At 37.2% G+C, this 15521-nt stretch overlaps 1 protein-coding gene across 6 annotated transcripts; it reads right to left on the reverse strand.

Annotated features, from left to right (window-relative positions):
* Window positions 1–3526: 3526 nt before the first annotated feature.
* On the reverse strand, window positions 3527–12968 carry il17rc (interleukin 17 receptor C). Of its 6 annotated transcripts, XR_003272428.1 has the most exons (17): window positions 12289–12968; window positions 11681–11840; window positions 11164–11398; window positions 10479–10582; window positions 10280–10385; window positions 10151–10192; window positions 9902–10020; window positions 9304–9360; window positions 9138–9198; window positions 8823–9046; window positions 7739–7792; window positions 7601–7655; window positions 7419–7520; window positions 7227–7265; window positions 5702–7142; window positions 5539–5589; window positions 4679–4805 (listed from the first exon to the last, which is right to left on the reverse strand). XR_003272428.1 is itself a non-coding variant. In XM_026167812.1 (15 exons), exons 2-15 carry the CDS (start codon window positions 11786–11788, stop codon window positions 6571–6573), a joined length of 1878 nt encoding a protein of 625 aa, XP_026023597.1. In that variant the 5' UTR covers window positions 11789–11840; window positions 12289–12968; the 3' UTR covers window positions 4812–6570. The 6 variants fall into 6 exon arrangements, 1 of the variants encoding a protein (XP_026023597.1); XR_003272427.1 differs by lacking the exon at window positions 4679–4805 and adding an exon at window positions 3527–3588 and having other exon boundaries at window positions 5539–7142; XR_003272430.1 differs by lacking the exon at window positions 5539–5589 and having other exon boundaries at window positions 4679–4790.
* Between the last annotated feature and the right edge of the window lie 2553 nt (window positions 12969–15521).

The following is a 15521-nucleotide window of genomic DNA, read 5'->3' on the forward strand; positions in this document are numbered from 1 at the left end:
ATGAAGTAGACTGTTACAATCCCCAGTTCCTCTCTCTAACCCTCATAGTGCCTGTGTGTCTCCCTTTTATGGCCAAGTGTTGGTTGTTGTATATAAATGTCTTTCCATTTACTCATCACTCCAAGGTGATCTGTGCATCATCTTTTATGTGTCTGCTTCCCACCGTTACGGCTCTGATCCACTGACCAAGAACCAACAGACCGTGTGAAACCTTGCTGTTTGTGTTTACAAATGTTAAGATAAATCCTGACTTGGATGTTTAAAAAAAACAAAAGGGAAGACAATGCAAACAGACAGAGGAGCAACAATCCTCTCACTACACCGAGAGGGGGATGAAGTATGAATCCTCTATTTTCAGGTCCTTATCTACTGAATACTTGAAGTAGGGAGTTCTCCTACCATGAAATAGTAACATATGATTTACATGGTAGACGACATTTCAATTGTGCCCATGCATGTCGATTTTTACATAATGTGCCAACTGAAAGCGATGATGTAAGGATAATCTCCTGTTCTCTATGCAGAGCGATTTCTCTACTGTTGCGTCAAAAAAAGGTTTCGGAGACACCAAGGCTTAGAGGCTGGGACTGGTTTCCTGAGCTTAGACGCAAGAGTAATCTGACATTGCGCGTGGCAGATTTGAGAAGGCAAGGCTTCATCGGTGCCTAGAAACAGATGTGTAGAAAGACTTGAAAAGTCACCAGTAATTTTCAAAAGCCTTCAGAAAAAAGAAAAAAAAAAGCCTACCATACATTTTCACTGTATTCTTGTAAACAGGTTGTTTTTGTTTTACTGCAAATCACTGAAAACTTTGGATTAAACAAATCACTGTGACCAATGCCAGAAACGCTTTTGTTTAACGGAACAAATATTATGTTTACTTTTTTATTATTCATTTTTTTGTATTTAAGTTAGCTTTATTTTTTCTATTTTTTCGGTGCACTGAACATGCCAGTTTGAGACTGTACTATTTGTATAGGTAAATGTTTTGAGGTGTACAGTAAAAACCAAGGAGCAAACTAAATGTGTGTCCAGCATGCTGAATGATTATTCGTGTGAACGTGAGCTAATCTCCCATAAAGCATCATTCCTCATACATTAATTGCATCTGCATCGTGCATTGTGACGGTGTGATGTTGTGTTTGAGAGTGATGTGTGTCTCACTTACTGTGTCCCCTTAGTAGACAGCCTGTGCAGTTCTGTGAGAGTGCAGCATGTTCTTGGAGTTGCTGGTGTAAATGCATTCAGAAAAGAGGGATGTGTGCGTGCATAACTGCAATTTATTTGTTTATGAGTGCGTGTATGTTGTTGTGTGAATGCACAAGATAAAACTATTTAAAAAAAACTGAACAAAAACAACAACAACTTTATAAAGAGAAAGTCCCTAAATTTAAAAAAAAAAGAAAGTGAGATTGAGTAAGTTTGGGGAAAAAAAAAAGCATGGATACTCTGTAATGTTTTGTTTTATAAAAACTATAGGAGGCTGTCCTCAGTGCCCCAGTTTGCTATTGTATGTGCTGTATCAGAATATTACTATTGAGTGTTGGCCAGCTTGTTTATATCCATCAAATAAAGGTGACTTTCTTTCTGTCTGCGTTTGTGATTTTTCAACTAAAATCACTTAAACAGTTGCTACTTTATACATAAACTTTGTCTACCTTCTTTAAGTTAAAACCTGATTTAATGCTCACTGAAGATGACTGATTCAGAATAACTGTATGTAAAGTATTTATTTGAGCACCTTGAAAAATGTGCACATGGAAAGCATTGAACATAACAGCTTTACTACAAATTTCCATACACCAACACAAATCAGGATCCTAATGAGGACACATAATCTTTCCTTTAGTTTGTGCTGACAGCAAAAAGCAAAGATGAAAACCAGCACAGAGAGACTTTGACTTCAGAAACATGAACAGGTAAAAATGGAGGCAGCAGCCTAACTGCTCATCGCTGCTTTTGCTACATGTTAAAGTTCAGGGTCTGGCTGCTGAGCTGGGGTCCACATGCCTTGGACCATCGTCTGTAAACTATAAAGATGGTTATGTTGGGAAATTTTAAATAGATCACCAGTTTGTGAAATACTGAGACCAGGCTGTCTGGCAACAACAACCTTGACATAGTCAAAGTCACTTAAATCATTAGCCAACTATATATTTGCATAAACGGCAGCTGAACAGGTGTACCTAAAAAAAAAAAAAAAAAAGGGTGGTGAAAGCATCCTCTCATTGTATTTTGGCTGCTCCAAATACAGAGAAAAAAACCCCCAATCGTTGGTCATTTCTAATGCAGTACATACAAATAACAGCAGCATTTTATATGGAAAACTGGCCATGGCCATTACCTTGGACTGCTGCAGGAGCACAACATTAATGTGTTTGTTTGATATATATAATAATCTAAACACATGACTTTCTTCCTAAGCCTTCTGCTAAGATACCTTCTCCCCCCTTTGTTTAGATCTTTAGTTTGGATTCTTTGGCTCTTACTTGTGTAAAGTGAGACAACATTCACCGTGGTATTTAGATGTCTGCAGCTTCATTAATGTCCTTGTGAGAAAGATACTTGAGACCCTGAAAGTCAGTTTTTCCTGGGTGCCTGTGCCAATACTTTTAAAGATTTAACAGGTTTTACTTGAATCTCCGTAATCAAACTCACTAAAACTGCAATGTGCACATAGAATTCAAGACATCTGTAATTTTATTCTACGAAATAAGACGATGTTAGATACCACCAAATGCACTTCAACTCTTGAGCTGCTTAACTGAATCAACCTTTTGTAATCTCACTGCACAAATATATTTTCTTTTCCGTACTCCATAAGGACCATGATATCACACACTGACTTATGGAAAAACAATTTAAATCCATGAGTCTGAGAAAAATCTGCAGACTTGCAGAAGATAAGGCACACTAAATGTCACCCTCCTGAATCAAAAAATTTTATAAGCAGCATAAACTTAAAGTAATAGTTTATACACTTTAACAAACAAGACATTTTTAAAAGCACATATTATATTCCACACAATACAAAATAATGCAAAACTCCATGGCCACTCTAAGCAGCAGCGCATTGGTTTGTCCATTTCCTGTAAAGTTCTCTTTGCAAAAGTCTGCAACTCTAATGTCCCTTTACAAAGCTGTTTAACAATCGGTCGCCTCGATCAGAAAGCCAGTAACCCGCCATGGCTGCCAATGCTCCCATAAACACAGATGTGTAGACCAAATCTCCCTTTGCTGCAAGTGTTGCCAGAGCACAAAGGACCACCCCAAAAAACATCTGCTTCAGTATCTCCACCTCATCATCCTGGATATCCTCAAATAGACCTTTCTCCTCAAAATCTGCAGAAGGGTGGGAGAAAAGAAGAATTCAGTTTGGTTTCCTTTGAGCAAATTTTCTGTTCATGTATTTGTAAGTGTCCATGGTTAACATTAGGTGGCACTCACGAGGCAACTGCTTTTTCACGCAAACACTGTCCATGCGGATGAATCCTTCAGCGCAGTCACAACGGAAAGATCCTTCTGTGTTGGTACAAATCTCATCGAGACCATGGCAGGCAAGCACACGGTCACTGCATTCATCTATATCTGAGCAAAACAATAGCAACAGAATGGTCAGACTTTTTAAGCAGCTAGAACTTTGGAGCTCTACTTTTCCACCATGTACCTGCATCATTATTTTTCACCTACTTTTTGCTCTGTCATATAGAGTGAAACTAGTACATATAGCTAGCGATGCTTTACTGAGTCATTTGTTTGCTTTTGGTTCACATTTAATCATCTACTAGTATCTCCTCCTTCATAGCCTGGTTGCACTCAATGGTGTTTTTGCCTCAAGTTTTGTTGTTTTGACCTCTAATGGGAACAATTTTCTTGCATATTTTTTCAGTGTACTCTTTTCACTGGAGGCTGACATACAAGCTCTTTCTTCAAACACACCTGAGCTTGTCTCATTTTTGTGCATTTTGTGCTATTTTTAAGGCAACAATATTGCAAAAACACTTTTATATTGTGAGAAAGAATCATACCAGGTATTTTATTACAACACAATATGGCACAGGCCAGTTTTACAGTGTTCCAGCATTTTTGGAACTCATGCATATATCATGCACAAACTATTCTCTTGTATTTACCCAAACACTTGGATCCTGTCAGTCTGTACCCAGAAGCACATTTCCTGCAGCGTGCTGGTCCGCTACCCAAGCAGCCCACACAGGCCACGTCGCAGCCTGAGAAAAGAGGGGTCATTTCCTTTTTTTAATCCACTGCCTGCATTGCATTCTTAAGCTGCTGCAAATAATAAGCAAACAAGTGAGCAATAGGTCCAATTCTTAATTTTCTGCATGAGTATCCAACATAGTTTCTTTAACACCAACTCTAAGGCACTGACCTCTGCACTCAAAGGATCCTTCTGTATTAAAGCAGTAACTGTTTGGAGGACAGTTACCCAGCTGTGTGCCACACTCATCGATGTCTAAAACATAACATTTAAAAATGTAAAAACACCTTTTAAAAAAAATTAAATATATAAGTGATAATGTCTTGACTCCAGAAAGAAGCTCTGTATACAGTACCTACACAGATCTTATTATGGAGTGTCCATCCATCTCTGCATTCCTCACACTGGTCATTTTCTGGCCCTGAACACAAACTGCAGCTATCTGGACAACTGCTCACCTGAACAGCCAGCAGACTCCATAGACAAACACCCTGAAGCAGGTTTCTGTGGAGACTCTTCATGCCCATCTGGCCAGAAGATGAAACTATGAATTTGCTCCAAAATACCATGTCTTTACGAAATGGTGCTTGTGTTAGTAGAGATAAAGTGAGATTTATCTGTTTACTTCATGACAATATCAGTTATTTTCCACAATTATATTTAATGGTCTCCAACACTGCTTCACAATATTTCACACATAACACAAAGTTTTTGTTTTGTTTTGACACAGGTTTTATATATTAAAGTTTTACATATAAACAAAGGTTGCTTAAAAATACACAAAAATACTATTACAGTTCTGAAAGCTATATCAATTAACTGCTATTATCAACAGTTACTGGAACATCACAGATATATCATATCAAAGGTATTTGTTGTCTTATATGTTCTGACTGTTTTTTATTTATTGATTGATTTTTTTTTATTGAACTAAATGCTGAAAAAAGAGGCTTGTGGTAATTTAGAAATGATGTCATCACCTAGTTTGCCCAGTAGAGTGGTTACATTGTTTACATTGTACTCAATATTATCTGCAGCTGTAGCAAATTATGCACCACACTTGAGCAGAAATTATTACGTTGCTATAAAGCTAATAAATTTTGTTTTACTTCCCGAAAAGTCTAAAAATGGAAACCTCCAGTATTGGCTGGGGTAACAGAATACATTGCTTAACACACCCTAATTAGGATTTTCCATATAAAGGATATTAACTTCTAAAATATTCTTAGTTAATTTATTTGTTCCACCAATGTTTGGTTCAATATAAAAACGAACATTAACATAAACAAACAAACAAAACCAAAAGAAACCGGACGTACTCGGTTACCGTGCTTCTAAATATAAAGTAGCCTTGATGCCAGTCTCTGGTTCTTCATGTTTCACGTTGAAAAAAACAAACATATCAGCCGACAGAAAATCTGACACTAAAACAAGCAACACGACCAGCAACAAACTGACTCTGAAATGAAGAGTATTCGTTACCTTCGCGCTGCTATAGGGTGAAACGGGCAGAAAACTTTAAAAGAAGTGAATCCAAGACAGACCCGCTTGACACATGACCCGGCTGTTGGCTACATTGTGTTCGGTTGCAGAGATAACTCACACCTCCCGCGCGGGCGGAGCACATATCCGTCCCAAGACACCGCTCTTACGGAATGTGGTAATACTTATAACAAGTACTTCAGTAAGTCCTTACACTGGCCCAATAAGAGCCGCTGTCCTTCCAAAGACCAATCATAACTCGATGTGTTTTAGCTTTTAAACCAAACAAAAAAACAAAAACAGAGGCAAATATAGTTATAGACAGGTGTGGACAGGCTTCCGTGCACGGTTATTTTTAGTCTGTAGGAGTTACAGTTTTGCAGCTTTGACAATAAGACTATAATCGTTCTTGCTTTCAAAAAATCCCCTCAAAGACCAAAATGAATAGATCATCCAGATTTTTTTGCCGTTGTCTTTGTGTACAGAGATGATCATCTCAAGACATGTCAGGACTTAGTTTATACTGTCAGTTTGTATACACTGTCCTGGTACAGCAGCTGCTTCTGCTTAAGCAGATTTAAAAAATAAAATAAAATAAGGCTTGAAGGTATGTGGAGATTTAGAACAACAGATTATTGGTTATGGTCTCTGTATGGAATTTGTTGACTGTATTTGTATCACTTATCACTGAGTCGGGAGTCTTATTCTTCATTAGCATATCATCTTCATGGCAGCCAACTCTGATGAACATATTCTTCATGTACACAAAAAAGCAATACAGCTTATTAAAGTACATTTGGGTGATTTAAAAGATTTACACGATGATGCCCTCTTGCTGGTCTTGGTCCCTTTTTAGCCATTGGAGTACCTCACCTTCCTCCATATGATCCTCTCTCTGTCTTTGTCACAGTTAGCTCAGCTAGGAGAGACTGATTCTGAGAGGGAAGACTAAACAGTGGCAGCCCCTGAAGAAGCTCTGGTAAACACCTGTCTCTGGTGTGAGTCTCTCTTGGGTGGGAATCAAATTTCACCAGAACGAAACGTTTACCAGCTCTATCAAGGAGCTTGTCAGCTTGAATGAGGGACAGGGAGGCTGTGAACAAATCAGAATACGGTGACCACAGCTTTGGTAGATCATTTTCTTTGTTCCCCATGCTTTCGTTGATAATATCTTTGTTCCAGTGCATCCATTCTTCGGTTCTCTCCAAGGCTCTACGTGTCAGAACCAGCAGAACTCGGCCACCCAGGCTGTTAAGCTCCAGCAGCTGTGAATGCAGCCATGGCAGAGGCCCCCAATTACACTGCTCCCTCCTGCTCCACTGGTCGACAGACACACTGAAGCCCTTGTCGCTGAGGTTGGACCCGATCTGACACACCAACTTAGAAGTGGCATCATCCACGTCTGGGGGGCTCAGCAGGACAACATGACGCATCTTACAAACTTTAGAGAAAAGTAAGTTAGAATTGTATTGTTGTGGGTGTATGTGTTTGTGTGTTTTAGTGAAAGTAGAGAAAAAAAACTCACTTTTTACTATCCCACCGTGTTGCCAGCTCCACACCCATCCTATAAAAGTAAGAACAGGTAAATTTAAATCACTGGATTTATCACTACATGGATATTTATCTCTTCACAAATAACTGATTCGCTGCACCGTGAATACGCGATGTTATTGTTAGACTACTAACGCGAAAAAGAAAAGGAAATTTTCAAACTTACCCTTGATAGATTTATGAAAGGACCATAACAACAGCACAGTAATGAAAGCCAGCAGCATAACAGCAGTGGCTAGGAGACTCCAGCGCCACCTGCCAGCTGCAACTAGGAAAAAATAAAATCCCTTTTCAGAAAATAGAAGAATGCTATTCTTTTACAATTTTTAAAATGTGGCATGTACCTACCATTGTCATCAAAACAAAATGGACCTAGGTCATGTTCCATTCCCTTTACTCTCATCTGCACAAACAAATAAAAACAAAGGAGTTACCTCTGTTCAGGAATCAGGTATGACTAAGTCTATACATTTTGGAATACTTTACCATCAAACACGGCAAGGGCCGGAGGGGTACATTTTCAAACACAAATGTGTTCACCTGATGAAACAATTGCAAATCCTATTAGTTTATAAAATAGGGTGTTCAGCTAGACACTGTTTTATTTTATTTTTGTCTAATACAGATACATTGATACTAATATTGGTACTTCACTCGTTGCAAATGTCCTTTATTTTCAATTAAGAGCTGGAACAAACTGATATAGTGCATGCAATCCCGATCAAAAGTTTAAGACCACTTGCAAAAATGGCAAAAAATTTTTTGCATGATTGGATCTTAACAAGGTTCCAAGTAGCGCTTCAATATGCAACAAGAAGAAATGGGAGTGAGACAAAACATTTTTGAGCATGTAGTTTTTTGAAAACAACGCTGAAACTGAAACAGGCTGTTTTACAGCTGATCAAAAGGCCAAATCTGTCAAAGAAAAATTGATTCATTGTCAAATTCTGTCAGGTAGTCACACTGTCACGGTGTTCTGAAGGCAAAAGCAAAAAAATGTTCCCTTTTTGAGTGTCGTCAGGTTGTTGAACTGCATAAGCAGGGTCGCAAAAAGAGTCTCTTGAAATCCATATACCTGACCGTTTGGACCAAACATGGGACATTGAAAGGTGGAAGAAAGTTTTATTCTCTGATGAGAAAAAATGTAACCTTGATTCCAACGTTAGTGGCATGACAAGCAGATCCCACCTGAGATGTTTTCTACACGCCACAGTGGAAGGGGCGCCATAATTGTCTGAGTTGTTTCAGCACTGTTTTCAATAAATTGCGTGCTCCAAAAAATGTTTTGTCTTTCTTCTCGTTGGATGTTGAAGCTCTACATGGAACCTTGTTAAGATCCAACCATGTAAAATATGATTTTTTTTTTTTTTTACCATTTTCAGGTGGTCTTGAAAACAGATAGATAGATAGATAGATAGATAGATAGATAGATAGATAGATAGATAGATAGATAGATAGATAGATAGATAGATAGATAGATAGATAGATAGATAGATAGATAGATAGATAGTAATAGTGAAGAGTCTGAAAAAGAGGAGTGCACGCCTCACTAGGCTGTATCACTTCTTACCCAGAGTCCCTTGATGTTTTGTTTCCATGCAGTGCCATTTTCCAGCTGTTGGCTGAAGGCACTCCTGCTTCGACTGTGTTTCTTAAGCAGCCACACTTTACCATCCAGCCTGCAAGGTGCAGACACGTTCCAGGATAACATTTCTCCAAAGCTGGTCATTTGTACATGGGGCTTTGACACGGTGATATTTTCCCATATGTTCTTTTGTGATTCATTTAGAGAATCTAGGGGAGACACATAGTGAGTTATGATGTCTACATTTCAAGGAGGTAATCATCCCAATTAAATAAATACACATTGCTCAAATTTTCTCACCAGATTTATTGAAGGGGCATTGTAGTGACCGTGTAGACCTTTGTCCATCCTCGTACCACAGCTATAGGACATGTGAATATGTGAATATGATAGTCATATAAGTCTGCATGGGACACAAGACTGCTGATATTAGCCAGGAGAAATCATGTAAAAGAGCTGATGATACCTGGAGACACATGCAGCGGGTTACGGAGTACAGTGGTATGGTCATCCTGTTCCAACTCTGCAGAGTAACATTTAAAATGGCTTCAGCGAAGAGTAGTACAACTTTAGTACAATTTGCCTAATTGCCCAGCTACTTTTGTGGGCAGAGGAAGACAATATTCACTACATTTATCAGGTTATGTTTATCAGGTAGTTACTTTGCAGTGTTAATGATTACTTATTATTATTTGCAGTGCATTTAATAAAGCAGTGAAAGCATTTCCTCCTCAAATTCTCGAATTATTCCTTAAACTAAATACCTTCTTCACACACACTAAAAGTAATAAAATTAGCTTCACCTACACCAGCCATCGAATATTATGATTGTATACTTATTCGTGTTTATATAACATCATGAAAAACTCCACATGATGAGTAATTTCTCCTCTGATGCGTTCTAATAATTTGAAATAAAGTGAAATTTTAATGCTACAGTTTTACTTGGAATGGTGTTTTTGCTTCTTTTACTAAAAAAAAAAGTCAAACCCTTTCCAACCTTTGTACAGAATATAAATGACAAACTATAAATGTCATGAAATTAAGGCACTGATATCACTAACCTGACACCTTCCTTTCTGCTCGTACTGGATGCACATCGAGGGGGGGATCTTATTCCCGTCTTCAAGCTGCAGCTCCACTTGATTCATCTTTGAGTTTACTGCAAATGTGAATTTGGGCACTGAAAAGAGGAAATCAGTGTCAGTTATTAGGTATGTTTTCTCTCTCTCTCTCTCTCTCTCTCTCTCTCCCTCTCTTTTTGTTGTTTTTTGCTTTAATGCACAGGGACATTGTTTGATTGTGTGTTTTACCTTGACACTCTGGTAAAGTTTTCTGCAGTTCCTGGGAGCACACTGAGAACAAACAGGTATATATGTCACTGTTGCCAGATGTGTAATAAGCTGTAGCTTTATAGTTCAAAGGTAATTAAAAATACACACCTTCATTAAAAGAAGGAGCAGCAACCCTTTCAGTTATAGTTGAGCTACGGACAATCAGGGAGATTTCAAAGGGAAAGCCATCTGACTGAGTAATCACCACTGAGATCTGTAGAAGTCACATACAGATCAGCGTTAACGAGACAAGTATGCTGGAAGTGAGGCAGTAATGGCAGTGCAAAGTACATGGGGTTTACAATACCTTTAGCTGGTTTTGTTGAGTAAGAGCTTCATTATTCACTGTAAACACCACCTTCTTGCACTTTGGCATGGACGCTTCTGTGCAATAACATACTGTCAATGACCCTGTGGTAACACAGAAACAAACGAAGGTGTGAATAAGAAAGAATTGAAACTTCATTTCCACAATAAGCCAGTAGTCTTATCTGTCAAGACGCTTGACTTATATTGTATTACTAACCATTAGTAACTGAAGCTAGTGGTTTTCACTTGTGCCACTGTTATCTATGACAGCGTTGCAACAAACCTCTGCTTCTTCAGATTGACTTATGAAAAAGCAAATCAGATGTAACTGATTTTTATTGTGAGCTAAATTGTTGTTTTGTTAGCCAAACACGTGTTCATTTCACACAAACCATTTCACAAATAAACTCCATGTTTGCTCATTCATTGTTCCAGTGATGATTCCCAACATGCCAGGACATGTTCTTCTACATCTCACTTGGATGGCTTCCAAAACACATCTGCTTGTATATCGCAGCAAGTAACTCTGACTTTCAAGTAAATAAGAGTCATTGCTCACTGTAGTGGCTTTCCTTCAACCAAGACAAAAGTTTAAAAATTGCATCACATAAAAAGGCACGTTACAGTTTCCTTTTGTTTTAATACAAGGCTGATGTTTGAACTTATAAGTGGATTTCAAATACCTTGTGAAGTGATCTTGTCTTCTCTGTATTCTTCCATTTCTGAGCCAGAGGAGCCTTGATCCTCCGTGTCTTCATCTGGATCGATGTTAAACTCTATGTCTATCACCAAACATAATGCACATGCTGTCTTGTTCGTACAGCAGAGCTTAAAATCTGGTTTTAGTGTCTGAACATCCACAGTGTTTTTGCTGGGATTAACAGGCATCTCATCTTTCATCTTGCATTTAGAGAGACCCTTTAAGGAGAAAAAAAATTGGAGGAAAAACATTTGACTTGTTACTGAATGAGCCTGGGTGGCAATATTTGCAGTTCTGATGACTATGTTATAAAACATAAAACACTCTGATCATATAACCTTTTGTCTGCTTTTAATTAAATGTTTAAGAACAGATAACTTGATTGGTGAAACAGGAAATGAAAATGTTCAGGGACATTATGATAAACTATCAATGAAAACTGCGTTTTATGTACAGGGCATGCCATTGTCGGTGTATTTAAGCACTGTAAATTATAGTACCTGTGAGCAAATGACTTTGTGGCTGTCATGTTCAAAAATCTCCAAGCCATGAAGTGGCATGTGTAGACTCAGTAAAATACACCAGAAGGACCATCCAAGAGCCAACATTCTTCTTTAGGTATCTGCAGCAGTCCTACAGCATTCTTCTACGCATATTTCTCTGAGGGCAACATTCAAACCTTGTTAAGCGAGTAATTTGGCTGCTTCCTGATCATCAGCTGGGTTAGAGATTGGAAGTTATACACATAGAAACTCTATTTGTACAAGGAAGGGAGTGAGGCACTGAGATAAACTATAAACCCACATATATGAATATGTGTTTCACATTTGTTTATGGTCTAGTCAAAAAGAGATAAAAAAAAATAAGTTATTTTGTTTAACAGAATAACTTAATCAATACAATTTAGATCTAGCAACTTGACTGGCATTGGCAATCTTTGTGTTGTTAACAAATCCATTACAGTGTTCGCTGTTAACTCAATAGTCCTTGCTTAAAACGCATTCAAACATGAAAAATAAGAACACTGTAGTATGACATTAGATAAGACAGGAGTATAATGACATAAAACTACAGCAAAATTAGTAATCTAATAGAGAAATAGTCTTACTTTCTTTAAAATCTCGTGTTGTAATCCACTCCAAAGTGTGCATTTCTACTGGGTGTTCAGCTCCACACCTTACCAAAGTATCCCACAAGTGCTTGAGTCATGTGAAAATTGCACCACACCGCACGTCATTGTACTGAATCAAGACAAGTCCCTCCCTCTCTCTCCCTGCCTCTCTTTCTTTCTGTTCCTGTCTGCAACTGAGACTCAGCAATGCGCATAATCCTAAAACTTCCTGCTCCGAATTCTTGATTACAGTGTAACCAACACAAACGACAAAGTTCAAAGTCCACAAGGAGGTTTTTTTCTGGGGTTTTTTGTTGTTGTTTTTTTTTTAATCAGAACAAGGTTCAACCTTTATAAGACTAAAGTATTCTTAAACAGTACACAGAGTGTTACTTTAACAGTTAACAGTTCCTATTTGGGTTTTTTGTTCTGTTTTTTTGGGCAGCACTTGATAATGTGTTCTCTGTGCCTTTGTCAAAAATTCCTTGTGTTGCTGTTTTTGGTATACTGTGCCTAGATAAACAAGTTTAACACCTACTTGCATGTCTTTCATCCACTCTAATGCAGCCCGTTGAGTGAGAATTATTCAAGGAGGAACACAATGGCACACACCTTGCACAGCAGCTCAACTGGTTTGACCACATAATGCTTAACTAAACTCAAAACCGTGTCTGTCTCTTGAGAAGAAAAACAAGAATAATAAAAAAAAAAGAAAACCTATATCAGTGTTTTTGCTTTGTCACTGTGAGACAATGGCACTGAAGTTTTCAAGCCTTTCTGCATTTACCATTTCATTTTTTGTCCGATTTGTTTTTCAATGCACTGCAATAATCAGAAATTTCCAGTTTAAGATAACATCTTCTCTTTGTTTAAGAACCAGTTAATAAAGAGTGAGTGAACAGTGAGGCATATCACCACCCGTGTAACCGAACTCTGCTTGTCCCTGTCCATGCAAGTTTGAACACTTTAAAACTTGTGCTGTGTTTATGTTTTTCAGTTTCTGCTATTACCATTAAAAAAAGCAGATAGCCTTGCTAATCTCATTTCTTTTCACTTAAACATGGAGTTAGCTTTCATTCATAATGCTTCAAAATTATTGCATTTAAACAGGTTGCCAATGTGAAGTATTTGTTACTTTAGCGCAGTGTAAGAAGTGTTCACATTACTTTCACTTTTGGTTTGTATCATGAAGAGACAGGTGCATGCAGAGCTACAAGCTGGTGTTGTTGCATTCTTTACATTGAAAGGACTAAGATGCTTGGTAGAAAGCACTAAGACAGTAAGAAGTATATAAATAATACCTTTTTTACTGTCAATTCTGTGCAAAGGAGTAATGTTGGAAGGTAAAGTGGCACCACACATTTTCTACTGAGTAATTACCGTTATTGCAAATCTTGATATATATATATATATATATATATATATATATATATATATATATATATATATATATATATATATATATATATATATATATATATATATATATATATTTCAAGACATTAAATACGAGGTTATACGAGTCATTCATATAAACCTTTTTTTCTGTTAATGTTGGTAACAGGTAGAAAAGTATGAAGGAGCATTAGTAATATATTAGTAATATATATTATTGATCATATTGATCATTATTGAGAATACATTTGGAATTTCTTCCACAGTTTTCCGTCTGACTTTCTATCCCATCTTTTTAATGTCCTTAAAGTCCTCTCCACACTCTGTTTATGTGCTAAGAAATAACCTCCTTCTTACTAAAACCGATTCTGAAGTACGATCTCATTAACCCAACTACACAAGACGTTTTGCAGAGGGTAAAGCAGCCATGACAGTTTGCTTGATACAACAACTGTAACATTCAGATTTCTTTTTCTCAAAATAGAATTACAACTTTAATCTTGAAACTTCAATTTTATTCTCAAAATGATAAATAATATTTTTCTTCTTAATGTGGCCTAATACTCCATCATAGGAAAGACATTTTCCTCATTTTACTTTGAGTTATTTAACTTATTTCACAGTTAATATAAATCTTTCTTTTATAGCTTAGCTTATAACAAAGAAAACTCTAGTCTAGGTGTTGGAGTAAAAAACCTTAGTAAACAGAACCAATCAGTGCAAAGTTTAAAAAGACTGAAGAGACTGCTTAAACTTTTCTTTAGGAGTTAGATATGTCACTGTATTTCTTGGTCAGTCTTGGACACATCACCCAGTTTGGACTGGTGTGAATAAGTGACCAACGAACTAAATAAGGCCACACATTCTAAGGAGGAGAGGCCAGGGCCCCCTATAAAAACATGGAGGCTCCAGTCAACATAACATAACAACACAAATAAAATAGCCTCTACACATTTAACAGAATATTCATGCTCACAGTATTCAAGTTAAAGTTGACAGATTATATGAGCTAGGCTGTATGTTATATAACATATATGTCATGGTTCTATTGTGAACCAAAGTCTAACGTTTTGTTAGACTTTGGTTCCACTCCACTGATTAAAATAGCTGCCTTTCCGCACCAGTTGTGGTAGAGATGCATGCTGGGAATTTTTTTATTTTTTATCTTAACTTAATCTCAGTCATTTGTGCAAAATGTCCTTTAACCTGTTGTCATCAAATATGGAGGAGCTAAGATAAGGCATATTAGAATATCTTGAAAGTAAGAAGATGAAAGACTACTCCTTCCCATTTAGTACTTTAGTTTTCTTTATATGCAGTTTTATTTTAAACTGTAAATCTGAGCATTATATATACATATGTTTTGGGAAACTATAAACAATGACCAAAAGGTAATAATAACAGTAAAAATTATAACAATTTATTTAGTAGTTGCAGTATTAGAAGTACTCATCATTTAAACTTGTGTTTAATTTTCCTAAGACTTCTAAACTGGTCCATTGTTTGAGTTAGGTGCCTCCTTATGCAGGAATAGGTCAGTGTTAAGTGGCTATAGAAAATATAACAAAAAAAGCATTTCTTTGAAAATAGTCAAGTAATACTGGACATAAATGAGCGAAAAAGGAGCCAATGTCCAAAGGAAAACTTTGAAACTTCAAAAAACCCAGTGAACCGTTGCTATTAATGTTGAAAATTTACAAGAAAGTCTAGCTCTCTCCTTGGAAAGAAAATACAAAGAAACAAGGGTGGCTCGAATGTGTTTTGAATTTCTTGTACATCAACCTCCCCAGCAGGAGGGGCTTATAGCTGTTGTACAGAAGAGCTCGCAAACAAGG

Source organism: Astatotilapia calliptera, chromosome 5, assembly GCF_900246225.1.
Source record: "Astatotilapia calliptera chromosome 5, fAstCal1.2, whole genome shotgun sequence".
Lineage (NCBI taxonomy): Eukaryota > Metazoa > Chordata > Actinopteri > Cichliformes > Cichlidae > Astatotilapia > Astatotilapia calliptera.